The following is a 27,549-nucleotide window of genomic DNA, read 5'->3' as shown; positions in this document are numbered from 1 at the left end:
AAAGTAAAATAATTGCGAGTACATACTAGCGTGTACACGACGCCCCAAGAGTGCAAAGAAGCCGCAGAAGAACGGAGCGTACATTCTCTATTCATATTATTCGAAAACGATTTTGAAATGGCGCAACGGTTTCTATGTTACGCGTATTCCGATGGCGCGCGTTCACACATCGCCAAAAACAATTAAACGAGCGCAACACTTTCTCTTCAAGCTTTTCCATTTAAATTTCATTTTTCCGAATACGTGTTCGTGACAAATACAGAGAACAGTATCGGAGTATTTTTAGGGAAGAAGGAGCTAAGCGTCACGCTTTTCTAGATAATTGCAGAGGGGGATGGTTAATTGAGCCCTATGGAAGAATTTCCGGGACTCCAAGAACGAACTGCGAGTCGATAATGTATCTCCGTGAGCAGCGGTCGCTCAATCGATTCCGTTGCACGTGAAAAATTAAAGAGGATGCATGGATTCCCCCCAGCTGCTGGCTGAAAGAGGAATTCCTGTACGAAGTCGATGCCCCGATTGGAGAGAAATAACGTACCGCGTGTTTCTTAGATTATTCGAAACATCCATCGGAACTTGTCGTTGCACGGTTCCGTTAACGCTATCGAATTAATTATTTCGCAACCTTATCGTGTCCACGGTATCGTTTCACGATTCGAGCCGGTTTCGAATTGTTACCGGTATCCGTTTTTCGTCGATTTAACCCTTTCGGTACTACTATAAGTGGCATCTACGAAACGGATACAGTAAGGTATCCATAAATGCACACATTTGTCGTTCGTTCGTTCGCTTATTTAAAGTGTGTAACTTATTATATAAAGTTATTAGACGACTGCTTACTTATTACTAGCTTATTTCCATTCTTCTTGTCATTGTCTTACATAACTCCTGCATTATTTTAATACTGTTTCCAGTATCTCTTGCTTCTCATCTATTGGGGTCCGCTGGCCCCCCTCTAGCTCGGGTACCTCGGGGTTGCTAAGCCCGTACTGTAGCTACAAACACCGCTACAGCCTCTGAGGGCCAAAAATTTTGTCTACGATAAATGCACAGAAAACCAGTCAATACTGGAACGTATAACTCTCGAGGAGTCGCATATTTCGATCGCCGAGCAGTGTAACATGATCCGGGATCGGATTACTTGGTGAGGAAATGTAATGCAACGATGAAACTTTTTTATTGTTAACTTGTTTGTTGTAAAACTTTTAGCACCACATTCCTGACATTTTTCTGATTAAAAGGAGCCCAAACACGGCGTAATTCGCAACATGTTTACTCGTAACAGCTTATTATGTATTATACAGGGTGTCCCAGAACTTCTGTAAGAACCGGAAATGAGAACCGAAAAAACAGCTTTTGGTACTAACAACATTTTTCAACTACCCCAGGAAAATGTTTTAAAGCAAAAATAACATCATATTCGGATTCAGCGCCCAAAAAAACCTACAGGTGCCGAATTTCGTGATGATTGGGTAATATTATTTTTATTCCCTATAATGACCCTCCAAAATCGTGCCACAAAATTGGCTTGTCAACTTGAATCGATTATAACTTGCTCAATTCTTAACCGATTTACTCCATCCACACGGCGTTGGAAAGCTCTTTTAAAGCCCAACAAATATTGTTTAAAGCTAAAAAACACTCGGGTGGCTTTATCACCCCCAAAATTCGAGTCAAAGATCACAAACCTCGAAAACGCTTATGAATTTTTTTGAGGCCCTTACAATGTTCGTAGCGTGTCGCCAATTTTTTTATGTGTACCTATTTGAAGGTTGACATTCGGTAAAAATTTCATCCAATTCCCATTTGAGGTTCCTAAGTAAAAAAATAAATAGTTGCAGAAGATGAAAATTCCAAGGGGTCCCCGCTTGCCGAATTTCGACCAAAAATTTTTATTTTTAGATCTCGCCCAAAATATGATTTTCAAGGTTTTTGGGGTCGAGAAACACGATTCTGGAGTCAGTTTCTCGATAAAAAAAAATGTTATCGCGTGGTTTACTTATAAATCTCTCTTCTTCTTTGTCAATCGTAAATGACCACTGTCAAATATACGTAAATCAACGGTCAAGTTAAATCGAACAAAAAGAAATCGTACTCGGTTCTAGAAAGAAAACTCAATATTTTTCATTGTGCAACAAAACGAAGAAATGTACAGATAAAAGAATCACGTAACCGGTGTAACGTGCACTTTTTACAACCAGAAATTCTATTAGGCTCGCATGTACCTGTATCTCGTGCTTTGCATATATGCACTCCCATTATAGATTGCAGTTATCTGCTCATATTTTATTCTTTCGTGCTTTACTTGTATCAGTGTTTCTCAAATTGCGCTAGGTTAGTTAAAAATATAAAACGAGAAGCTCGTATATAATATAATAAAAACTCCCTTGGTCGCGTCTTTTTGGTTATTCGTCAACGAGACGTTTGCCGTTAATTATTTAACGTTCCGTTCGATGCACGGTACACGATGTTTGTCAAACGCGAGATACGATTGTTTCTTTAAGGGTCATTCGGTGGCCGTAAATCAATATCTTCGACTGGCGACTTGCGTTCCTACGTGCAATCACGGGAGTTGCATACCGCCGCGACCTCGTACCATCGGTATACATTTATCTTAAAAAAATAAAAGTACCACTTGGGCTCCTTGAACTTTGGATCGTCCGGATTCTTAACGGTTCGTGAAATTTACTTTTCATACACTTTATTTATTTTGCAAATGCTGATATCAGATCTACGCTAGGCAATCTTTGCAAGTTTCGATTAATTTTCGTTCTACTATTCTGTCCCGCACTGTAGACAAATTCACTCGTTACCGAAAGTCCGTCTCCCAAGCGAACGAACGTCAAGAAAACACGCTCAGCCAAGAACTCTCACGTTCCGCGTAACGTAAACGCGTCCTGCGAACGAGGCGATTTTTTTCTAGATCTGACCGAACAAAACCAGCCGCGTTTTCTTGGGAACAAGTGTCCGTGGAGAATCACGGCGTCCGACTGAAACAACAAATAATCGTCGTAGACACTCGATACGACGTATTTCGGTGTTTTGGGAAAGCTGGATAGGCCACGGTGGCTTTATGGGTAATTCGATCCTGTGGGACTCCGCATATGGGCGAGAACAAGACGTGTTGTGACACTCCACGCCCCTGAAAAAGGATCTCGCGTCGTGTTTCTATTTTACCAGTGGTAAAAGATCCTAATGTCGTTCATTACGCTTATTAACCTCTCGGCTCTCGGATTTCTTTCTTTAGGTAACGATATACGTTTTCCCACGACCGTTTCCAAATAGTAGGCGTTAAAGAATCTGGAAAAGTACGAACGTTCTCGATTCGGAGTTTGCTTCATCAGCTGTTAATGAACTCGTTCGCGCCGATAAATCCATCCCCTCGCGAGACGGAATTCGAACAGGTCAGAAACATTTTCCGCGGCCAGAAAACCACGCAGCTATTTCGGTGCGACAAGCACCGCCGAAATATTTGCAGAAGTGTTACTAAACCGTGCTCAATGAACTCAATGGACCAACCCTTTCGTTGGCAATTGTACAGGACGGCGACTGTACACCGGCCAACTGATTTCGCGCAATCGTTCACCCGTGAGTTACGGCTCTCCTCGAGGCTCATTAAACCATTGAATAAATACCTATCGCCGCTTCGCGCGTCCGAAGGAAGATAATCGTTAACGCGTCGAAGGACGACGTAAATGCCCGGTGCGAATTAACATGGGAACAATTTTCGCTGAATATTTACGTGCACCGTATTTATCATGGGCGACGTTAATGTGCTAATTGAAAAGATGGTCAGTTATCGGTAACGATTTCGACGAAATTGTTCTTTTACCCGGTATTGCGTCACTTGTTGCAATCTTTATGGCGCATTCCAAGCTGTTTCGAATACTTTTGGACCCTGAACATTTCTCAATTGGCTGAAATTTGTTTATATTATAGTACCCTACTGGATACCTTCCTGTGAATTTTTGCAGATTTTTGCACTAATCCAAAAAGAAGTTGTGAATTTTTCAAAAGAAAAACGTCGCTTTTTCTTCAAATACCTATAACTCTATTAATAATTGATCGAAATGTACCATTTTTTATTTGGCTGAAATTTTTTTACACTATAGTACCCTACTGAATACCTTCCTGTGAATTTTTGCAGATTTTTGCACTAATCCAAAAAGAAGTTGTGAATTTTTCAAAAGAAAAACGTCGTTTTTCTTCAAATAGCTATAACTCTGCTAATAATTGACCGAATTCGACGTTCTTTCTGTCAAAACGTGCGTTTTTGGATGAACTTTACGAAAAAAATAATACAAACAGAAATATTTCAATTCGTCTTCTACAGCATTTTTTTAATTTTTAACCGACTTCGAGAAGGAGGAGGTTACTCAATTCTACATGTATATTTTTTTTCTTACGGTAAAAATTTTCATTCCATTTCTTTCCTCTTCCCAGAAAGGACTTTGACTTTTTCCTCATTTTGTGACTCAAGTCCCACATGGGCCAATTTTTCTATCTATTTCTGTTTTAAATTTAACTGAAGAAAAAGAAGTAGCACGAATTACTATCTTCAAATTACCACTGCAACACGAAGTTAACAGCGTGATAGTCACGATAACGTGAATACACGGCGGCAAATTCAAATACCATTCGCGTCAATTTAAAATGAAATACGAATCAAAATATAGGTGCACTTACGTTGCACTTATAAAAAATTCTACGGTTAGAAACTTTACGGACGGCGTCTTTCGTAAATGACTTTCGCGTTCATGTAACGCTTTCGAGAAACCGCACGTCGGAATTGACATTCCTTGTGCGACGTTAAAAGTTGATTGCGTCGCCTGTCAAACAAACGAACGAAATACGACGGACTGAACCAAGTTACCATTCCTTCGAAGACTAAATAATTATTGTTGGTTAAACATAACGAAATACACGGCTCGACGTCAAACGCGCCGCTGCACGTTCGATTGGCAATGGAGGAGCAATTTCTGAATTGAAATTAGACGTCGAAGCTATGCAAACAGAAAAGCGCAAAAGAGGAGCGCGTCGATAGAAGCAGCAAGAGTCCGGCGACGTTAAATTTGGCGAACCGCCAAAAGTTCTTCAACCTTTCGGTGCAAGGTGGGGAGAAACCACGAAAACAAATTCGCTACTTTCGGGCCCCTATTTCGCTGGAGCCAGGTTATATTTTCGATGGAGAGGAACCGATGTTCAACAAAATAGAAATAATAATATATAATAGTAATATATAGTAATAATAATAATAATATATAATATATTTAATAATATAATATATATGATAATGTAATATATAATATATAAATATATGTTATTAATAATATATAATACATATATACATATACATAAATAAATACATATATAAATATATACATGTAGTAGGAAGTAGGAATGCAATAGAAAATACAAGGAACACGAGACGAGTCCAATTGACGAATACTGACGTTACGAAGATAAAAGATATAACAAAGTTTAATTATGTGTGTAACCGCAACCGTGGATAAAGTGTCGCATTGTTCCGTGGCGTAAATACTGGTGCGATAACGCGTCGAAATTTTGGCGTCATAAAACGCGAAAACGGCGCACGCTCTATCGTCCACAGAGCGCGGGATTCCCCCGTTTGCGTGTCGCGTGGAACACCGCTCGAAGTTAAGTATAAACGTCTCGTGACGGCCGAATGATTCGAAAGCCGAATGGCTGTGCATGTGACGGGGGACCTCGTGGTCACTCACGTGCTATTCATAACCTGAACTCGAGGCGGCTCGTTCCGCACGCAGTTTTCACACATATTTACGGAGCAGACGCGTCTGTGGCACTTTGCGCGCACGACCTCAGACGTTGCATTCCCACGTGCACCGGCTTTCCCCGCACTCGCTATCAACGGTACTTCGCCCTTTATTCACACGCGAATGAGTTAGAAAATCTAATTTATCCTATTCCATCCTATCCCTAATTATATCCTATTTTATTCTTAATTTATCCTATCCTAATTAGAAATCCTCTATTCGGGGAAAAAATATACTGTTGCGAATATCAACTAATATCAAATATGTATTGTGCATTCTGAAAAAATATTTTGTTGCGAATATCAAATAAATATGTATTTTATATTCCGGGAAAAATTATTCTGTTCTACATTAGAATGAACATCACGTGTATATTTAAATAGTAAAATGAGATTCAATCTCTTTTTAATATTGGACAGATATGAATGAAATATTTTGTTCTACTAAGGGAGACTCGGTTCGGTATAGCGTTCTCCCACGCTTGGAAAAATACAACCTACTACCAAAGTTGTTTTCAACCTACATCCCGCGTCGTGTAAACGGAACGAAATTGTATGTCTTGCACTGGAAGTCGACGATAAAAAAACATCAAGAAAAGTACACCGTGAACACGTGTATAAAAATAGAGAGCTTTTCGCTATAAGATACTTTCGATTTGTCTTCGCGTGTTTTATTTTCTACTTTGTCTTCGACAAGTTTAACCTTCTGAGCTCCAACTTTCATTGGACAATTTTTACGCTAGGTCCGAGAAACGGAGTTACAAGCCCCGTTGAAAGTACAACTGTTGAGAAACGAATTAGTTGAGCGTTACTTTTCCTACCACTCGTGAAACGTTATAACCACTAACTTTAAGAGCAAGTTTAATCCCTCTTTTCGTCCCTACGACGGCAAGAAAATAAAATCGTCAGGGTGAAAGCGACAGGTCACAGACACTAAATCTTCCCAATACGACGAAACTAGAGTTCAGTTGACGCAACGCCGTGCACGACACACACGACACGCACATTTCTGTCCATCGCGACACACCGTAACGCGTGTAAAGCCACGCTTTATTACTGGCGGATCCCCAGCGGTTCGTTATGTAATCCACGAGAACGCCAGGAAGGTCTACGATCCGCGACACGTGCAACGACGATGCAGAAACGTTACTGCGTCGCGCGCAAACCGATTCAACGGAAAGATCGGCGGCCGCAGTTTCGCAAACGATTCAATCTCTTTTTAATATTGGATAGATATGTATTCAATATTTCGTGCTACTAGGAGAGACTCGGTTCGGATCGCGAAATTGCTTCTGGAACATTTCGAGTCCGTCGGAACAGCGTTTCAAATTTTTCCGAAGATGCACGCGACGTTGTGGATCACTTCCCACGTTCGATCGATTCGTACATCGCGTTAATCTGATTAAATCATACTTTCTAAATAATGTACATAGATAAATGTAAAAACAGTCGAAGGTATTGAGTATAGCAATACGTGCAGCGTAGAAAAACAAGTAATCCTTGGCTTATGAACCAGTACCGGTTCGAAGCTTGTTTTTAATCGAATCAATCGACACGTTCACTGCGGTGGTTTTTCTTTTCTCGCCCGGACTTTCATATTTTACGGGACACGAATCAATTACCCTCGCACTTTATTTACCGAAAGCCTATTTATAGGCTTTCCTAGTATTTAGCTTTTCTATTTCTATTTTAGCGAATTTATTTACTGTGCTGATGGTTGTCTGCTTACAATGTACCCAGTAACAGTATGGAGGAAGTATTGTCGGCCTAGATTGGCATATGCTACTATAGAACATTTTTTTTGGAATTAAAGACTGTTTCTAAATAGCTAGATATAGGTAGGTAGATAAAGTGTTAATTTTACTGTTCATAAATAACGAGGCAGGCGTTTCTGTTACGGTCTAATTCTTAATGTATCGTTAACCTAACGTGATTCCTTAAGGGGGGGAGTCTGGTCCAGCTAATATATTTTTCTAAAGCATATCATTTCCAGATATAATTCATTTTTGTTATTGAGACTTTTTCTTTTACATATTAGGTTGTCCAGAAAGTTCATGCCATTTTATAAGAAAACTTCAAAGGCACATTTGAATTGTGTATTATATTTGTGTATATATTAATGTATTTATTGAATTACCTAGGTACCATTTTATTCCACAACCTTTCCACCTTCTAAGGAATGTACATATACGTACATGTTATTTGTTTTCAGCAATTTCGACATATTCAGACCTGCGCCACCTATCAAAAATCCGCATGGACTTTCCAGACAACCCAATATAAAGGGACGTTCAAAGAAGAAAATTTGGCAGTGTAGATTTAATTGGTATGTATATCTATATACACATGTATACATTCAAATGAAATCTACACTGTCAAATTTTCTTCTTTGAACGTCCCTTTATATGTAAAAAAAGTTTCAATAACAAAAATTAATTACATCTGGAAATTATATGCATTAGAAATATACATTAACTGGACCAGACATCTCCCTTAAACTAACCTCGAAACTAACGTCGAAACTAGCCTTAAAAATATGCTCCGACGAGAAAACAATTGAAAAATTGCGATTCGAGAGCGAATACGGTATCGTTGCACGTTGGACGTGCGCGAAAATTTTCCGAAAGAGTCTCGTCGCCGTTACCCTCCGCGGCGCGTCGGGTTATTCGAGAATCGATAGCAAGGTGAGAATCGAGGCACGGCCGGTTACGTAACGAGCAATGTGGACCAACTTCGAGCGCACGTGCGTTCACGCATATTCGTTCGCATTCCTGCAGTTTTGTCAATGTTATACTTAGCATCTCGCTATGCCGCTCGTCGTGTCATAAGTCGTGTCGCTTAGTTTCACTTTCGAAAAATTGAGAATTTTAGGAGTTTCAGGAATTTTCGAGGTTGATCTATTTGCGAACTATGAAAAATGGCGACTCAGAAATAGCGACGTTTGGATACCTTGGAATATGTCTATCGCTAATTAACCCTTTGGACTCGAGGCCTTTTTTCTGGTATCTGCCAGCAACTCGAGATGTTTCTTAGCATTCTATTGCTATGAATTCTAAGCTATCTAGATTTGGGAATAAGGTTACCTTTACCTCGCCGATAATCATTTTATCGACACTAAGAGGTCCAATGAAATTAAACCTAAAGAAGGTATTATAGGTATTGTAGATTTGCTGCGCAAAACCTAATGGTGACTTTCAGTCACCTCTCGAGTGCAAAGGGTTAGTATGTGTCTACGTGTAAGATTTGTTCATGTCCATGCATACATTTGAGGCGAATAATAATACAATATCAACGCAAACAATTTTAATTCTGGTTTATATACACGTTCTGTATATTGCTTCGATATTTCTTTAAGCGTATGCTTTTAAAGTACTGTACTTTTTCTTTAAATATTTCGACTGGTGCTTTGAATGGAAAAACAATATTACATTATAAGCTTCACAGAAACGGATAGTTTTGTCAGAAAAGTCATAGGGGAAATTTGCGATTATTCCGGGTAGACTCATGGTATTTCCGTGTCTGAATCCATGGCGTTGCCTCAGCGATTGACCCATACTACTGGCTGCAGAGATTGCGTTCTACCACATTTTACTCGCACTCCTCGCGAGGCAAAATTAACGGCACCGCTCTTTCTACGGTTTCATTTTTACTGCAACTTTGCACGCGGACGAAACTGAAACACTTCGGCACGGAAAATGAAATGTTCAAACACTTCTGCCTGGTGAAAAAGTGTACCATTGGAGGAAACGATAACTTCTCGAACTGTATGTTGATCTTTGTACTGTTCCGTTACAAAAAATTTTGATAATCTTGAAATCTCGTGAAGCATAGCCTTAGTGAAATTTTCCGCTCGTCGAATCGACCCGGGATGAATTCTCCTTCGGCAGGAAAGACTTTCGGATAATTTTGAAATGGCACCTCGTACACACGGTACCATTTTATGGTTGAAAACCATTCTGGTTTCGTTTTTCACTTTGAAATGTAATGAAACGGAAGTGAGCGAGTATGGATACATTTTCCGTTTGATTACATTGATTTGCTGAGCTATAACATCAGTTTTGCGTTAATAATAAATTAGTTTCGCCTTTCCTAGTAAGTCAGTTTTCAACCATTGTCGTTGAATCTATGATCGAGGACCTGTAAGTTTTCATTTCCGTGTTGGTCACAATAACCAGAACCGATCTATTCCGAAACGACTTTCACCTTTCGTTCCCTTCCCTAACGATATTACCATACACTTTTACTCGACAATAACGCTAGCTGGCGAAGTTTCAGCTCCTCGGAAGCATTCCCATTATGTCCCCCAGACGTCTGTACAGGACCTGTCTGTGGGATGATAGCGTGTTTCCCGTATCTATCTCTCGCGGTAGCGTTCATTTCGAAGTTCGAGCACGACGACGATCGAGGCGCGACGGCTGCTCCTATTGATTTGCTCGCTCTCATCCCACCACCCACTTCCGCCCACTCTTTCCGCGAGGATCTTTGACCCTCCCTACCCTCCCAGCCCGGCACGAATGTGTCGCGAAAAAAGATCTTGAATGTCAAGGGAGATTGCTGACAAACGTACGATTTTCGGGAGGCACCGAGACCGGAGGTTATGCTAGCCGATAAAACGGAATCGGAGAACTCGAAATGTTAGCTATGTGAACCTGGCACCCGACTTTTCAAAAATTAATTATTTTTTTTTTTATAGAAAATGATAGTATTTCGTTTGTACCTTCATCACTTAATAATTAAAAAAAATTGTTTAAATGGCCAGCACCTAACTTTTATTTTAATTTTTTTTTTTTAATGGAAATTGATAGTATTTCGTTTGTACTTGATTGTAGCACCAATAGTGCACCTATTGAAGGTACAATATTTGTACCTTCATCGGTAATTAAACAAAATTTTTTAAATGGCCAGCACCAGACATTCGAAATTTTTAAAATCTTGAAAATTGACGAACTTCTCTCTTACGCGTATAAACAACGGCTTGTAAAATTTAAACTATTGAGGTAGAAACGAAACGAAAAGCGTTACAGGCGGGTACAAACGACTCTAAAGAATAGGAAAAAAACAGATTTAAAAAATATTAATGTCGGGTGATGACCATTTTTTTTTAATTTTTTTTTTAATTATTAATTCATGAAACTATAAACGAAACTATTGTTACTACAATCTACTACAAACGAAATGCTATGATTTTCTATAGCTTTCACATAGCTCGAAATGTTTCTCGCAAGTAGAACGCGTTAATAATCGCCTAACAATTTTATTAAATTAAACCGATCAGCTTTTGCCTTGAACGCTTCTTCGTACTTTCATATCTACATATCGATTGCATTAGGTCTGCTATTTATGCATCACCCTATATATAAGTACGGTGTATAAATAATCATCTAGCAACTTTATTAAAATAATGCATTCAGCATTCGATTTCCATAAGTTTCCGCGTGTATGAAATATTAATAACGGTCCAACAATGGTGAATTAAACCGTTTAGCTTCTACTTCGAACGCTTTGTTACAGGTTTAACTAAATAGCGATGTTTTAGCACGCGGCGAGCACGAATACTAGTGGCGCCACATGCCTCTAATTGCCTATATTTATAATCATCGCGCAGCTAATTATCTCTCGTCGTCGTAGAAATAGAGCGACCATAACGGAAAATAAAATTTTATCTTAAAGAATCCCGTTACATAATAATCATTTTCTTCTAACAAAATGGTTTAACCTGAAAATTTAGAAGAGATCTTTTAATTGAGATCTCGTAGTAATTTGATCCTGTTGCTGTTGTCTTAAAGAAAACAAAAACAACAGTGGAACAATCGAATTAAAAAAAATATTACCTTATAGAGAACGACAAAGCGAAACTTTTTTTATGTGTACAGTTTATCCATAGGACATTTAGTATCAGAGATAAAAATTGAAAAATTAAAAGACTTTTTACTTGACATCTCGTAGTGACCTGGTCCTCTTACTGTTGTCTTAAAGAAAACAGAAACAACAGTAGACCAATCGAATTAAAAAAAAAATTACCTTATAGAGAACGACAAAACGAAACTTTTTTTATCTGTACAGTTTATCCATAGGACATTTAGTTTCAGAGATAAAAATTGAAAAATTAAAAGACCTTTTTCCTGAAATTCAATTTTTCCAACAAACCTCCAACTTCACCAATATTTATTATCGAAACTAAGGGTCCCATGAATAAACTGTAAATATAAAAAAGTTTTGTTTCATCATTCCCTATACTCTGATATTTTTAAAAAATTCAATCCCGTTATGTAATAATTATTTTCTTCAAAGCAAATCGTTTAACCTCGATGCATGAAAAGTCTATTACGCAACATCACCGAACGCGTTCCAGTTATAAGAATAAAACAGCGACAAAACGCGTACGATTATTACACAGGGAGGTCGCTTCTTCTTACCGAACGTGGTATTGTAACGCTCTAACGGTAGTTGATCAACGTTTCAAGATCATTGGGAAGAACATCCAGTGTTTAACGAGTGTATTTTGACACGCGATACCTCGCGGACCACTGCTTCGCCTATGTTTATGTTTGCGTCGACATTCGTGACCTACGTATACTATTTACGCCGGCCGAGCCTTGGTTTAGCCCACGATCATAATAATCCTTATTACGAAAACTCATTTTACGCGAAAATCAGATTCCAAGAAAATGCGACGAGCATACCCCAAATGGAAAATAAATACGTGTCCTATGTTAGATTTAATTACACGTGGAACGAATCGAGTAAATATTTCGGGCGTAGATAAATTCGAGGAACATATTTGATAGAATTCGACCTTGTATCTGCTTAGACTACGATCCCCCATATAATATTCTCGGGAGAAGATAACACGTGATAGTCCGATAAACGTTGATCTAAATAACGTAAATAAGAGACTTTGGAAAAATACGAGATAGAGAGGGCAAACTGTAAACGTCTACGATAACAATGTGAAACGCGACGTTGTTCTAAACGTTTACTTTTAAAGAACTCTTATTTTCCGACTAACCTAACCTCGAATTGATACAACATGGTCCGATGATCATGCGCGGAATATATTCCCTCCCCTCGAAACTACGAATGAAAATCACGGGGCAAAAATATATCGCGTACAAATCGGAAGTGTGTTTAATATCGATAATAAAAAGGAAATCTATTTGCAATGCAACACCTTTGGAAAATGTTCAAAAGAGGAAACGAGACAAATACATCGGCAAATTTCTGATTTATTCGAAGCCAATGGTTTTTTGCCTATCGCTGATCCTAACTCTATCTGGAATCGTCGTCTAGGTGAAAGCACCCTCTAAAATGCCTCCGGAGACGAGGTTCGAGCGACACGAGGGCATAGAGAGGCGAAACGCGGAGATTTTGCGGCGCGGAATTTACGATAGATATGTCACGGTGCCGTGTATGCAGGGTGTCCCAAAAATGTTGTAACACCTTGAAAGAGGTGGTTCGGGAGGTGATTTGAAACAACTTTTTCCTTAGTGAAAATCTTGTCCGAGGCTTCGTTGAGGAGATATTAAAGGAAAACACTGACCAATCAGAGCGCGCGTATACCGTTGGAGCGGCCGCGGTAGCGAAGGCTATGTGCTGAGCGGCCGGCGCTTGTACGCGAACAAGTGACTCGACGTGCATCGAAGGACATTGGACGCGGCCGCTCAGCGCGTAGCCTTCGCTACCACGGCCGCGCTAACGATATCCGCGCGCTCTGATTGGCCAGTGTTTTCCGTTAATATCTCTTCAACGAAGCCTCGGACAATATTTTCGCTAAGAAAAAAGTTGTTTCAAATCACCTCCCGAATCACCCATTTCAAGGAACTACAACATTTTTGGGACACCCTGTAGATGGAAGCAGCGTATATTGCGAGGGGTCATCGACGATGGCGATACACCTTCGACGACCGACCGAGAAGGAAAAAGATAGATAGAGCGAGAGGGGGAGAGTTTCTATGAGAATCAGCTTGACGGGTACGTAAGGTCGCGTGTAGAGCACTTACTCCAGCTCGACAGGCACGTTGCAACGAAGGAGGAAAGTCATGGAGGGTGCATGGATCGATGCTCGGCTGGGAAACAGCTCGGTCCCGGACAGAACAGCCGATTTCGTTTCTAATATCACGCGCAATCACCGGATAAAGGTCTATTTACACATATCCGTAACGTGGCAGTTCCGTATCCGTACCGTATCAATAACGTCACGGAGCGGTGTCGGACGTGTGTGAACATGCCCTTTCAAAAACAACAGAAGAATATTTAAAATCACCGACACTAATGGAACATTACGAAACTGAACGAATACGGAACTGACACGTTACGGATATGTGTAAATAGACCTTAAAGCTCGATTTCAGATTATACGACACGGACCGTCACGACAAAACATTAAAACACGCGTTTTCATGGAACTATTCACACTTAACAGACACCGACCCGAACGTTCCGTCAACGGGAACAGTGTGTCGCCCTTATGTGTCGTTGCCGGAACGTGACGGTCCGTGTCGTACAGTCTGAATCGACCTTAAAACTGACCACGCACGCTGGTACGCGCGACGATACCTTTCCGTGCCCTTGTTTATCGTCGAAACATGTTTTCATTTTTTTTATCTATCTCTGTCTACTGCTTAACACTACACGAGGGTACATGCACGAACGTCGAGACCATCCAAGGCGTTCTCGAACGTTACTCGTCGTCAAAAGACACTCGCGTCACGCGGTGTCGAGGGGCAGATCGAGTCGCACGCTCGATAACAAGCAGACGACAAAATGGCAATTTCAAACAGAACTCCAGCGTCGCGAAGTTGGCAGTAATTACTTTTTGCAACAATCGCTCGCAAAATTAAACGAGAGACTACTTTCGCGTAGTTCGTACGCGTTCAGAATTCACAGTGTCCGACTTGTCGTGAATTAGATATTTTTTCGAACGCCGATTTGCGATCGTGATACAGCGAGGATAGGTATTTCTCGTATCAGATCAATGGACTAGTCGAAACGCGTGACCATGGGGACGTACACTGTAAGAGAATGCCCTGAGTGGAATTCGGATTAGACTAGAATTTTTAACGTATTTCACCGTCTGTCGAAATTGCGTGTTACGTAGCCGGGCAATAACGTTACCAGCGTGGAAACGCAATTTGATCGAGTAACATTGAACGTCGCTCAGGGACATTCTTTCCAGAACTTGCGAAAGCATGCTCGGGAAAGGACAGTTGGCGTATTCGGTAATGAATTCGATTGACAACCACTCACCGCCAATGCTGAGAGTTCTCCATCGAGTTTTCCGCTTAGAACCCTTCTTGCCCATCTCTTGCGAAGACCGAGCTGGTCCTCCTCCCTTCTGTCTCTCGTCTTCCCACCGATCTCGGCCGACTTTCTAGGACGAAAGCTCCACCGGAATCATGTCGAACGCGACGAATTATCGCCACTACCTTCGCGGTAGCATCTTAACGACTCTACGATCAATGTATCCCGCGATCTTCCAGAGAGAAGAAGAAGCTTTGTAACGAAACTCCCGAACGAACGAGGCCTGCCCGTAGCAGAAGACAACCCGAATACGTAATCCGCGCCGCACGAATAGCGACCGCACACTGCTGTCCCCACCTTACCTCTCCCTTACACTCCCCACCCTGCCCTCGCTGTTTCCCCACCACCGCTCCACTGCCGGATCGAGACGCGCCGGGCCACGGGTCAATCGCTAGCGAGGGCCCCTTTTCCTCGCCCTTTTCCACACCATTACTCTCTGAAACAATTCACAATAAATGTTAGCATCATCGAAATACAGTCAGTGTAATAAGTAGACTGCGGATCTTTATGCAAAATACTTTTCCATTAAAATTCATTTTACCCTGCAAATATTACAATACAAACTTTACTTTCAATATTTTTTTATATTATTGCATACTGTGTGCATTTTGTAGTTTCATGCATATTCAAATTTCCTATAAACGCATAAAAATCCGCAGTCTAGAAATAAGTATTTGTATAGGAACCATTTATTTAAAATTAGTTCCTTTTGTTTATTATTTCAATTTTGACTAGCATACAGACTAATAACGAAACTGATTATTTACACGAATCTTACCATTTTTCAAGAACAAAGGTTTCTCTTCTATGATTCTGAATAGTACTTAAATTAAAAGCCAATAAATTAGGCCCTTCGATAAACCCTTCGACTTAAATGTTCCAAGTTGAAGTTTCGTTAGCTCTCGGCTAGCTTCGCCCCTGGTTAAGCCTCTGTCAACTTCGATGCGTCCCGTGGTACGTCGGGTTTCTTGTTGGATTTTTCGTTTATGAAGCGAATTCCTCCGCAGAGATGCGCCTTTACAAATTGTTTATGGCAAACCGTACAACGTGATCACACAATCATGGAATGTCATTTGAGCTTTTGGTCATAGAATCGACTCGAAATTTCTCTTTTCTGTTCAAATGTTTCAAACGACGGCCAGATAACGCACGCGTGGATTGGTCGATGATTACCGTCCCGTTATTGGTTGTCGCCATGGTGATCGGTATAAACTCTTACACGCCATTTTATCCGGCTTCGCAGTACAACACAGATGATATTTTATAACAATAATACTAATGCGTTTTATAGTACTAACATTATATACACATACTAATAAATTGAATATCCAATAAAGAATTAAATAATAATGATTTATATGCTTCGACCTTATTGTTAATTCCTTTATTGGTAAATTCATTTATAAAAAAACATACAGAGATTAATTTATGGCAGGCAAAATTATCAAAGTCCAAATACAATCTTATGTACAGAATGTACAAAAGTTACAGATGTAGTCATAGTATAACAAATGAAGAAGAAAAATATAAGGAAAAATAAAAAATCTTGCCTGCCGTAAACTGATTACTTTACAATTTTGCGTACAGATGAATTTATCGAAGAAAATAAATGACTTTGCTTAGTCTATTGTCATTGTTATATGATTTTATAGCTCCAACAAACATTATCTTTAATCTTGTTAATTGAATGAGAAAAATTCAAATGAATCTAATGAAATAAAACTAAATATGCTTTCCTACTGCGAAGTTATATACAGCTGTTATTAACATAACCAACATAACCTCTTTCCACGCGGTGTTCGTTCCGACATTTGTGTACATACATTTTTTAAGAAAAAATTGTCGATGCGTGAACGTATTACTTCGTGTACGACACAACGAGTAAAAAGCTTTAGTCTTTTATGTTTTGTTTTCGTAGGTTAATTAAGTAGAGTTCTTGTACAATTTATAAAGATGATGAAAATATTGTCGCTACACGACTTCAATTCACCTTCTTTCGATGAACCAACGTCTGTTGGATTAATAGAAGATACAGTGCATTATTGCGATTACGAAGATCTACAGCATGATTTACAACCATTCGCCAAATACGTGCGTGAGTATCCTGAGGTATCAATTGCTCCAGATACTCTCGCTACACGTGAAACCGCTCGCACCATGTGCTCTGGCGATTTGTTTCTACCAGTTCATGACAGTATCTTTAAAAAAATTGCCAGCGTGTGGAGAGAAAAAGGATTGGCCGAAGCAATTTGCCTCGCTGCATCCACAGACTCAGAGGAGGTTACGACAGTTGTACATTGGATAGCTACAAGGTTCCGACAATGATCTTAAAAATGACTCCTAACTGCTTAGAGAAGGTAATTTTACCTTTTCGATTTCAGGCTTAAATGGGTACTAGACTTAATGGACAAAGGAATATATCAAAGAGAGATTCTACCTACTAGCGGATCGGGGTCTGTTGCAGATGTTGTTCAAACGAGAGATTGGGACTCGTCGCTTGTAAGAAATTTATACATAAAGCTATTGTGTGACATATAATTCATGCCTGCGTTACTTTGTAGATTAGATGTCTTTCTTGGCATCCTCATTGCACACGATTAGCAGTGGTCACAAGGGATGATCGTATACGCATCTTTTCTCAAGGATTGCCAGCAGTGCCAATATTAAGACATAGCGCTCAGAAATCAGTCTGCTGCATCAGTTGGAGACCATTTGCTGGCAAGGAATTGGCGGTAGCATGTCACGGTGGTGTCTTGATTTGGACAATAGAATTAGGTGCAGCCAGTAATTCTCTTAGTCATGCTGTGTTACTGAAGCAGAGGAATCATGCACCTGTTACAAGTGTTACATGGCATCCACAAGGTGATTTGCTGGTATCTTGTTCACCAGCGGATACGAATATGATTATTTGGGATACTTCTAAGAGGGAAGGTGTTCCTTTGCGGCGAGTGGGAGGTGGTGGCTTGTGCTTCACGCGTTGGTCCTCCTGTGGTACTCAATTGTTCGCGGCTACGTGTAGAAATATATTCAGGTATGCTGACCTTTGTATGCGTTTTTTAATTCTATACGACATTCCATTACCTCGTGTATTAATTGCTGTTCGTAGAGTTTGGAATACCGGAGTGGCAACATTATGGCATGCGGATAAATGGACGGTGCCTAATGGTCGTGTGGCAGCTGCATGTTTTGGCCCAAATTTGACTCTATTATTTGCGTCTAACGAAGAGTCAGCAACAGTTTTTTCCCTTCCATTGCAAGAAAATATCTTTGATGTCAAGAAAGCGTCTATCAACGATGCCAAAATGGCTGGGCCTCTAATAGACTTGACAAGAGTCAGTTTTTCGACGGACGATGATTACATTTCCGTTGGTGGAAGAGTAGTTGCAATGGAGTGGGATCCTACGGGAAGATATCTCGCCATAATCTTCCAGGTACGATTTTTTTACAAATCCGATAAGATCGAAAATCTTGAACAAGAGATTCTAATAAACTTTATCCTTATTTAGGACAGTCCCTGTATCGCGTTAGTTAAAACGAAAGTAGGAAACATGTCGCAGGTAGTCGACATTAAACCTGCCTGCCTGATCGAAGGATTTCTCGGAGAAGTTCCAAATTGCATGAATTTCTACCAAAAGTGTGACAGCTCGTCTCCTGTAATTTGTTTAACGATCGCTTGGAGCAGTGGTCGGGTACAACATTTTCCTATAGTGGAGAAAGAGACTGCACCCCTCGCGAACACAACTTACTCATTGCCGACGCACTCGTTTTCAATGAGAAACGATACATTCAATGTCGATTTCAATGCTACTTACAGTTAAGGTTAATATTAAGTTGAAAACCTACAAAAGTTCGATCTACCCATTTTTTATACATTTTCTAATATTTGTATATATATATATATATCATTGAAGTGAGAGTGAAGATATTTTTATTAAATGAGAGAATAATAAATTGTACGAGGATGTTTTCGGAGTTCTACGCTACGATTGATTATGAAATTATGTGTAAAATTTCATAACCAATTCGTTGGCGTGTTTATAGAAAGAAAGAAAAAATCGTTGGTCCCGTGTTAGGTTCTCTAATGTTCTAGCTTTCTAACGTATGGGATATACAACGCGACGGCTCGGGTTCGGTACCTAATTATACGAAGTCACATGCAGAGCGCACGTCTTTCTATTTTTACGTCACTTGACCGAATGCTGAACGCCGACACGTACGCCAATACGTTCTGTCTGCTATACCCACACCGATGCAACTTCAAACACAAATTAATCGCTCCATCGTTCTAGAAATCCCCCGTCCTAAATATATATTTCTCAAACGTACTTCATCATTTTCGCTTGACACGTTACTTGTCAATTTTCAGAGAAACGAATCACTCTGCATAAATGGAACGTAGCGTTTTTAATTGGCGATGCTAACTCTGTTAAACAAAAGATTGTGAAAATTCGAGCAACGTGTTTATGTAACTTTTTTTTTAAAAATTGGTGTTAGAAATGGAGACACTTGTTAAACGAAATAAAAGGTACATTTGAAATGATGTAAGAGCATCCACCGATTAAACGTTCGTTAACGTACCTATCTTTTCCCCTTCGTCCTGTCTTTCTGTTATTGCATCCGTATGGGGTGCACGATCGAAATCCTTTTTCCAGTATATTTATTTTAATGGCAGTCGTACACATGCGGTGACTATGGTACGGACAGAGTTGACAGGTGCCTGGGCAAAAAAGCGTGGCCGAGAACGGGTATAGTATGTATAATGTAAGCATAGAGGGCTGGCAGGCCACATGTGCCACTCTATCACTTATCTACCCGTAATATGACGTATAACCCGACCATAAGATGCAACCGTGGAAGCATGTGTGTACGTTCGAGCAGGAGTCAAGATGCACGCGCGTGTGTATATACGCAAGGGGTGAGTAGGAGGACGCATGGAAAATGCTTCTGTATGCGTGGCTTAGAAGAAACCGAGAGCAACAGCTTGAAAGATAATGTCGCGAGAATCGCTTTCGGATCATAACAATGCATTTTCAATTAGGCAGTTGAACTATACACATATATATGTATGAAGCATTCTGTTGCATCCTTTTTTTGAAAGAATAACATAAATGTGCAACGGTTACGCCTGGAAGACATTAATTTTTTAACTTATACCCTTTTAATGTACCACTTGAGGCTCGATGTGGCTCGATTAGGCTTCGACTGTCCCTTGAATTTCAAATCATACTTGGCTACCGATCCTTGGATGCAAGTAGAAGTCGAGGATCCCGATGGAAGCGATATCAGACGTAGTTTACGTTTGCGTGAAAGTCTGAAAGGCAGCGAAAGGAGGAGTTACGGGGAGGTCGGTGAAATAATAGTAGGCTGTAATAGGAGGAAGGAGTGAACGACTTGCCCTCATGTGTGCGCGCGAAGAAGCTGTTGTTAATAAGTGACGCGTGTGCGGCAGCTGGTTTTACATTTTTTGCCCTGCACCCGATTCTCGGGGTTCGACCGACGAAAGATCAGCCCAAGCACCCCCTCGCCCCTGTCCGTCTCACTGCTTCTCACTCCGTTTGCTACACCTCGACTCGAAATATTCCTACAAAGTCTCAAAGGAATGCCGGTGTCTGGCAGCCTATTGGCAAATTGACAATTCTGACAAATTCTAACCTAAGTAGAGGACGGAAGAGAGAAGAAAGTCTAGTTTACTAAAAAAAACAGAACATAGTCACGACGAAGGTCTGGTGGCTTCCATAAAATGTTGACAACCCCGAAAAGGTACGGCAATTAACTGCGGGGCACCGCAACAATTTGAAACATCATCGTTCCAGGAATCTAAGCTGAGCTAGGGTAACAAAAAAAAAAAAGAGACGAGTTATAAACGAATTGAAGAGAAGCACGAAAAAGGGAGACGATAGACGTGCGCGCAGATGTGTCCCGCGCCCTAAGTCCGAGGACCGAAAGAGAAGGTCGCAGTGCAGAGGCGAGTGCACCGATGCACAAGTGCCGTGAACGCATCTCTCTCTCGAGGGGGAACGAAACGGCCACGCGAGTGGGCGGCGCGTACCCTTCTCATCGTGCTTCCTCCCTTGCTCCTCTGAGAGAGCAAGGGTGGAGGGGGGATCCTCTCGGCCGTTGTCGCGTTGTCTGCTGGAAAAACGCGGCGATGTCTTGTCCTGGCTGATAGTCTTCGTGGAGACGCGGGAACGGGTGTAGTCGGACCGAGGCTATCCTCTTATCTCGGGGTCAGTTACATCGTGCCGTGTAGACGCGTTCAGGCAGCCACCCTGCTGTATCTCAACCTCGTCGCGATTAGGATCGCTACCGCGCGTGCTGCGCGGCTTTGGACCTCGTCGGAAGCAGAGATAACCGATAAAAGTGAAACGTTGACGCTGATCTTGTAAGTGAGAACTGTGATGTTGTTCTGGATATGTTCTGGTGATGTCCTGATGTGCTCTGACAAGGATGGTTGCTGGTGCGATAGTTCCACGGTGTTTTGTGCTCGAGAATAGATTTGTTTTCGCCAAGACACCGTGGATCATTCTCCAGTACTTCCAGCTCTAATTTCACGAATACAGCATCTCTAACATCTAACAAATTTTCCAGACTGCGATCGGTCGTCAAGATGCACTTGGAGGACTTCCACGCGGACAGGAACGAGGGGGACGTACAGCGGGCCGTCTCTAGAAGCATCAAACAGGAGAGTTTCAATTCCTTGCACCTGGTGCCGATCACAGCAATGAATACAAACACTCAGCAGGCTTGTTGGGCGACTTCCAACGCGGACACTGGAGTCTCCTCGCCCATATTACCAAATAACACCAGTCCGCGAGAGTACACCGACTGGGAGCAACTGACAGCCGCGTTCCAGTACCCCTGTCAGCAGTATGCTTCCACGGACAGGTCACCGGGGAGTACGGGGAGCGAGGCTACCACGCCAACGTGGACCACCGTCGTCCACGGCGAGACTTTGGACTCGAACGGAAGGTTGCCTCCCGTAGGATCAGCGTTCTCCTTCTCGCGCAGCTTCTGCAACACGGTTTACCCAGAGTATCAAGACTACCAAGGCTACCAGGAGTACCAAGACGACACGACAGTGTCCTTACCTCTCATCCTGCACTCCCAAGTGGAGGATCAAAAAGGTTTCACAGGGCCCATGCAGACCGCCACGGATGAGTTCGACCTCAGCCTGATCAGAGGCGACCCCACGTCACTGTTGAACGTGGACTCGCCACCTTCTCCTTCGTCGACGTACCTGGAAGAACTCCAGGATCCTTTCTCCAATCTCAATGGGTCATGCTACGCGGTGGGACACCTGGTTTCCGGGCAACAGGCCTCCGTTTCAGCGATGACGTTCGTCAGCGACACAGGGATGGCCGAGTGCTTCGGGAACCAAGTCGTTCTTCCTAGAAACGAAGGACTGCTGCTCGCCGATCGACGCGTGCCTGTCTCCAATGCTGTGTCCGAGACGGAGAATCGAAATAAGTCTTACGGTGAGTTTGGAAGTTCCTTGTGGTGGTGAGGTATCTGGAAAGGGTGTGATTAATCGTTAGGTACGATGATGGACACACATGAACGATAGTCAAGTGCTTAAGTTAAGACACTACTTAAAGTTACTTACTATTTCCGGCAGCGTGATTCGAGGAATACACAGCCTATCCAAAACCTAGGGTCTCGGGTAACCTACAGAAAGAAATGATGTTAGTTTAAAAACTGGAGAAATAAACGCAGACGAATTAGAATATACGTACCTCTCAAGTATTAAAACAAGCACGAGTGCCACACGCTCGAGTGCCTCGCGGACACGTCTTAACAAGAGTCGTGCTGCGTGTTGTTTATAAACAATTTCGAACGTCCAATGACGCACGCTTGTTTCCCCAGAGTGTTCGACGGCCGACGACAACCTGACGTCGACGTACCAATGCCGATGGATAGATTGCGGCTGCGCTTTCGCTGAACAGGAGGGCCTGGTGCGGCACATCGAGAGACGACACGTGGAGTCTTCGTCGTCGAGCTCCCACGGGCACGGGAGACGAGTCCAGAGGGATAGGGACAGGGACAAGGACAAAGACGGCGATGGCTTCACTGGTAACGGAAACGCACAGGACGAGTTCGCCTGCCTCTGGCAAGGATGCCCAAGGGCCCGCCCTTTCAACGCCAGGTACAAGTTGCTGATACACATGAGGGTGCACAGCGGAGAGAAGCCCAATAAATGTCCGGTGCGTACCTGAATTTTAATTGTTATTGAATTAATAAAATTGGGTGTATTGGAAGGTAAGCAGTAGAAGCAAAATATAACCTCTGTAAATTGTCCACAGTTCGTTGGATGCAAAAAGGCGTTCTCGCGATTGGAGAACCTGAAGATTCATCAGAGATCTCACACGGGAGAACGACCCTACGCTTGCCAACATCGCGGTTGCTCTAAAGCGTTCAGCAATAGCAGCGATCGCGCAAAACATCAGAGGACTCACTACGATACGGTACGTTTAGGAAGAGTATATGCATAATCTGAGAAGTATAAGATAAAAGAATCGAGCATTTGCATGAAATATTCGTTTGAATTTCCAGAAACCGTACGCTTGTCAGGTGACCGGTTGCGGTAAAAGATACACGGACCCCTCGAGCCTGAGGAAGCACGTGAAGAATCACTCGGAGACCGCGTCGTCGTTGGCCAGCCTGGCGCCGGAATCGAAGATCGCTGCCAACTTGACCAACACGTCGCGGCACGATCCGATTTCTACGACTTCCAGACAACAGACGCAAACCGTGGCCACCTTCGCGGAATCAAATTATCGGTCGTATAAGTCTTCCGAGTCTTATGCGGACGAGGACGCGGATCTGTTCCAGACGAATCTGTGTCAGGTCGATAGGATTTCCATGAGCCTTGAGAGCAATCAAGAGTACGTCCCGATCGAGTCCGTGAAGCGTTTTCTCATCGATGACGTCAGCAATTCGCACGTGGATGGCACAGGTAAGGGGAACGTCGAGCACCTAGCAAATAGATACTATTGTTAATAAAATAGAAGTGAAAGCACGAAAGAGATAAAAAATACATTCTACATAAGTTTTCCATATCAACGCACCCTGTAATCCCCTTACTGGCGGAGTCACCACCGCAGAGGTGGAGTCAGTGTTCCTAAACGATGGCAAGAGAGTTTACAAAAACTCAGCCAAAGTTGTTCTCTGTACGAATACGTTATTGTATCGTGGTCGCGCGTGCTGCCTTTTTCTGTCTCTTGGTGAATGGCCGCGTGGTAACGACGCCGATGACAGTACGCTAGCTCTCGGTTCCTCCATGCTTAATCTCAGAGGAGGTTCGCCGCTTTATGCCTTTACCCCCCACACGGAGTCTTAAAATAATATTCCACACTTTTTTGGCTGCAGCACACGCACGTACGCACGCGCCAAAACATACGACGCGCCTGCCACGTGCGACACACGCGTGCGCCCCTTTAAATTCCAGCCCTCGCGAACGCGATTTTCATCGGAATAAAAATACAGTTGATCGGACGAGTTCGACAATTTCGTTGCCCTTAAAAGTAGCAGAGGAAAACTTGATTTTATACATTCTCGATATCAATCAAGTCGATATCAATTATTTTCTATGTAGAAAATTGTATTCACTCGTTGCTGAAAGGAGGATACTTTCGTTGCAGGATATTGCGAGGAAGACGTGCCTGATTTCCAGGAGCTGGGATCGGATATCGAGCAGCAGTTCCTCGAGCTGAGCAGCTTGGATGACGCTGTGTTCATTGACGGATAGTTCGCACGCCTAAAAAGACTCACTTTTGTACTCGATTTTGTATAACGCTGTTACACTCGATGAAATCATATATTTTTGTACATAGCTTTGTATATACCATAAACAAGAAAATACAGCGATCTTGATTATCTTCAGTTTTCCTGGTCAAATTTATTCCCAAATTTCAATGTAGCCACACTTCTAATACAGAGAGAAGTGAGTCTACTAATTATACAGGTGTTGCATAAAAATATGAGATAACCTATAAGTCGATCGTACTTGGTCCACGGAATCGGCCATGACACTATGCAGAGTATCGATAGCCGGATCGCAGCGACATTTTGATCGGATTATAACCCTGGAAGACTGCGTTAGACTTCGTACAAAACACAGTGATCCGCTATAGAGAGTATTCAGCGGTGAAATGGGTCGAGCAACAATTTAGTCTCAAGCGCCGTTGCACTGCGACGGCTTCGTCTCTCCCAGATTGTCGCAAATCAGCTTGAAGAAGTTGTTAAGCGCTTTCCTTTGATTCTCCTGACTGTACACCTGCGGATCCAAGAAAATAGACGGTTAAGACTATCCTCCTGAAGGTAACGCGCATGGAATATAAAGTAACGTTGCAGTACTCACTCCGTTGAGAGTTATCGTCGGGACAAAGGAGAGAGGGGGCGTCAGGGCCGCCGTTTTCTTGCCATTGGCAGCGAGCAGCTCCTGGGCCAGCGGGCCCGACATGCAATCCCTAATACTATCCTGCGATTGCTGATTAAGTTTCACTGTTTCAGCGCACTGAAAATGAAATTAGCATCAGTGTACAGTTTTCTATCGGGTCAGAAATGGCTAATCAACAACCGTTTGTAATATCCTCCAGGTACGGCTATCGATTGCGTAAGAAGTCCATGCAGTGGGACAATAGTAACGACGCATTTAGTAATTACGGGACTCACGGATGTTCCAACAGTCTGTGAGAGAAGGAAGAGATAAATAGCTACCTGCGGAACGGCCGTGGCCGGAAAGCTCGAGGCCATTGCGCAAACAACGAGCGCCTCGGTGAGCTGTTGAACTCTGTCTGCCGTTTCCTCGTTCTGAATGGCGTGGATTGCGCAGGCCTGGGCCATGTTTCCTTCGCATTCGTTGGGCCCGTGTTGACACACGAACTGCCACTGACCGTTTTCCTGATTCACCTTTTGCTACGAATCATTGGTTAGTATTAGACTAATACTATTAGTATACAGGGTGAGCAGATGTTTAGATTATACTTACCGACGCTTTCCCGTACGGAATGTAATTAACGTGAATGTAATCTTTCAACGCATCGTACGACGGAGCCAGTTTATCTTTGATCCATCGCATGCTGTCGGGACATAATGATTCATAGTACACGTCCACCTCTATCGCCTTGTTCGATGGATCACCGCCAGCCACCTGCGCAATTAACGGGGGAGTATGTGATAACCGTGTGCCCGTTTTAGAATATCCATCTCTAATAACATTGATAACTACGAATTGATACAATCTATTATTGTAAAATTTTTAGTGACCGATTACGATTTTTGGAAATAAGTTACGCTACACGTGAACAATTAATGGTAGAGATACACAAAGTGGACGATAATGTCGAGTCGATACTCGAAGGGATAAGATTATGAGACGAAAGAAAACAATTAAGAGTTAATGAAAAACAGATTCGTCGCTATCTAATCTGTAATCTGACCATCTGACCATTAGAGTAGACCATTTCCCTCATGAATCACCTCAAGGTCGATTTTCGATAGACATATGAAAATATATAATTAAATAAATAAATAAATAAATAAATAAATATATATATATATAATGTAATATATATATATTTTCATATGTCTATGTTTTCACCCTTCAAACTATGCCAGCTGTTTCTGTTTTCTCTTAACAGTATAGATACGTAATTGCGAGTCATCCTGTATAGCACTGTTTAACGTACACAACTACTCATGAATAAAATAACCATATCTGTCTAATGTTTCCAGAAAGATTAGCATATTCTTGCAAATTCCGGTATCCCTACAAAAAGGCCTGAAGTAAAATCTGAATAAAATAATAATAGACTAGTTGTTACTTAAAATAAAATTTGTTGTATAATAACAAATCTAAAAACAATAGATCTGTTACGATTTATGGAACAAAGAAACCGCGAAGCGTGTATTTCAGACATAAACAGGTTTAAATTGTACAGTATGCCGAAGGAAAAAGTGCTTGAGAAACCGGATTCCCTTTCATTTGAATGTTTACAGACGTGGGGGCCACAACAGGAACGCGCCAGGAGCCTAAATCGTACGCAAAAAACCCGAGTTCGCTAACTTTTATAACGCAAATTTGTACAGCAAATAACGGAAAAATAACGAATAATAATTGGTATATCTCGTTATCCGTGATTTTTATCTGCGCGATGATAAGAAAATTTGTCCATCTTTAAACCTACAAGAAAAAGAGTCGAAGGGATTTCTGCGCCGAATACGAGATAAAAAGAAAATAGTAAAAATTTTCTGCAAGGTTATAATTAATGGAAGGAAATAAAACAATTGGTCTGACTCACCAAAACAGCGTGGCTGAAGAAGGCAACAAAGGCTACAGCTGCGAGAGCGCAGCTCGACGTGAATAGGTAGCAACGCATGGTCATTCTGGCCCGCTGATAAAGCGGGCATCGCTTTAAACCAACTCGCCTATAGCATCATCGACCGATGCCAAGGAG

General features: G+C 41.8%; 4 protein-coding genes across 4 annotated transcripts in view; 2 read left to right on the top strand and 2 right to left on the bottom strand.

The window, feature by feature from the left end:
• Window positions 1-15,382, bottom strand: part of LOC128896348 (uncharacterized) — a 41,008-nt gene extending 25,626 nt beyond the window's left edge. Inside the window, exon 1 of the mRNA XM_054159711.1 lies at window positions 15,041-15,382. Coding sequence (XP_054015686.1) covers window positions 15,041-15,095 — 55 coding nt within the window. The 5' untranslated portion in view covers window positions 15,096-15,382. The remainder of the gene's footprint in view (window positions 1-15,040) is intronic.
• Window positions 15,383-16,647: 1,265 nt separating this feature from the next.
• Window positions 16,648-19,307, top strand: LOC128892623 (aladin-like). Its single transcript, XM_054153152.1, has 5 exons — window positions 16,648-17,406; window positions 17,476-17,593; window positions 17,656-18,125; window positions 18,201-18,525; window positions 18,601-19,307. Exons 1-5 carry the CDS (start codon window positions 17,048-17,050, stop codon window positions 18,910-18,912), a joined length of 1,584 nt encoding a protein of 527 aa, XP_054009127.1. The 5' UTR covers window positions 16,648-17,047; the 3' UTR covers window positions 18,913-19,307.
• Window positions 19,308-21,452: 2,145 nt separating this feature from the next.
• On the top strand, window positions 21,453-25,208 carry LOC128892629 (Krueppel homolog 1-like). Its single transcript, XM_054153164.1, has 6 exons — window positions 21,453-21,476; window positions 21,683-22,569; window positions 22,958-23,295; window positions 23,395-23,556; window positions 23,645-24,047; window positions 24,733-25,208. The coding sequence occupies exons 2-6, from the start codon at window positions 21,702-21,704 to the stop codon at window positions 24,837-24,839; spliced, it is 1,878 nt and encodes a 625-aa protein (XP_054009139.1). The 5' UTR covers window positions 21,453-21,476; window positions 21,683-21,701; the 3' UTR covers window positions 24,840-25,208.
• LOC128892894 (gamma-interferon-inducible lysosomal thiol reductase-like) lies at window positions 24,959-27,548 on the bottom strand. Its single transcript, XM_054153535.1, has 5 exons — window positions 27,394-27,548; window positions 26,082-26,243; window positions 25,811-26,008; window positions 25,452-25,607; window positions 24,959-25,367 (listed from the first exon to the last, which is right to left on the bottom strand). The coding sequence occupies exons 1-5, from the start codon at window positions 27,475-27,477 to the stop codon at window positions 25,266-25,268; spliced, it is 702 nt and encodes a 233-aa protein (XP_054009510.1). The 5' UTR covers window positions 27,478-27,548; the 3' UTR covers window positions 24,959-25,265.
• Between the last annotated feature and the right edge of the window lies 1 nt (window position 27,549).

Source organism: Hylaeus anthracinus, unplaced genomic scaffold (genome assembly GCF_026225885.1).
Source record: "Hylaeus anthracinus isolate JK02 unplaced genomic scaffold, UHH_iyHylAnth1.0_haploid 0, whole genome shotgun sequence".
Taxonomy (NCBI): domain Eukaryota; kingdom Metazoa; phylum Arthropoda; class Insecta; order Hymenoptera; family Colletidae; genus Hylaeus; species Hylaeus anthracinus.
Note: the sequence above shows the minus strand (reverse complement) of the source record. Positions and strands in the feature narration are given on the sequence as shown.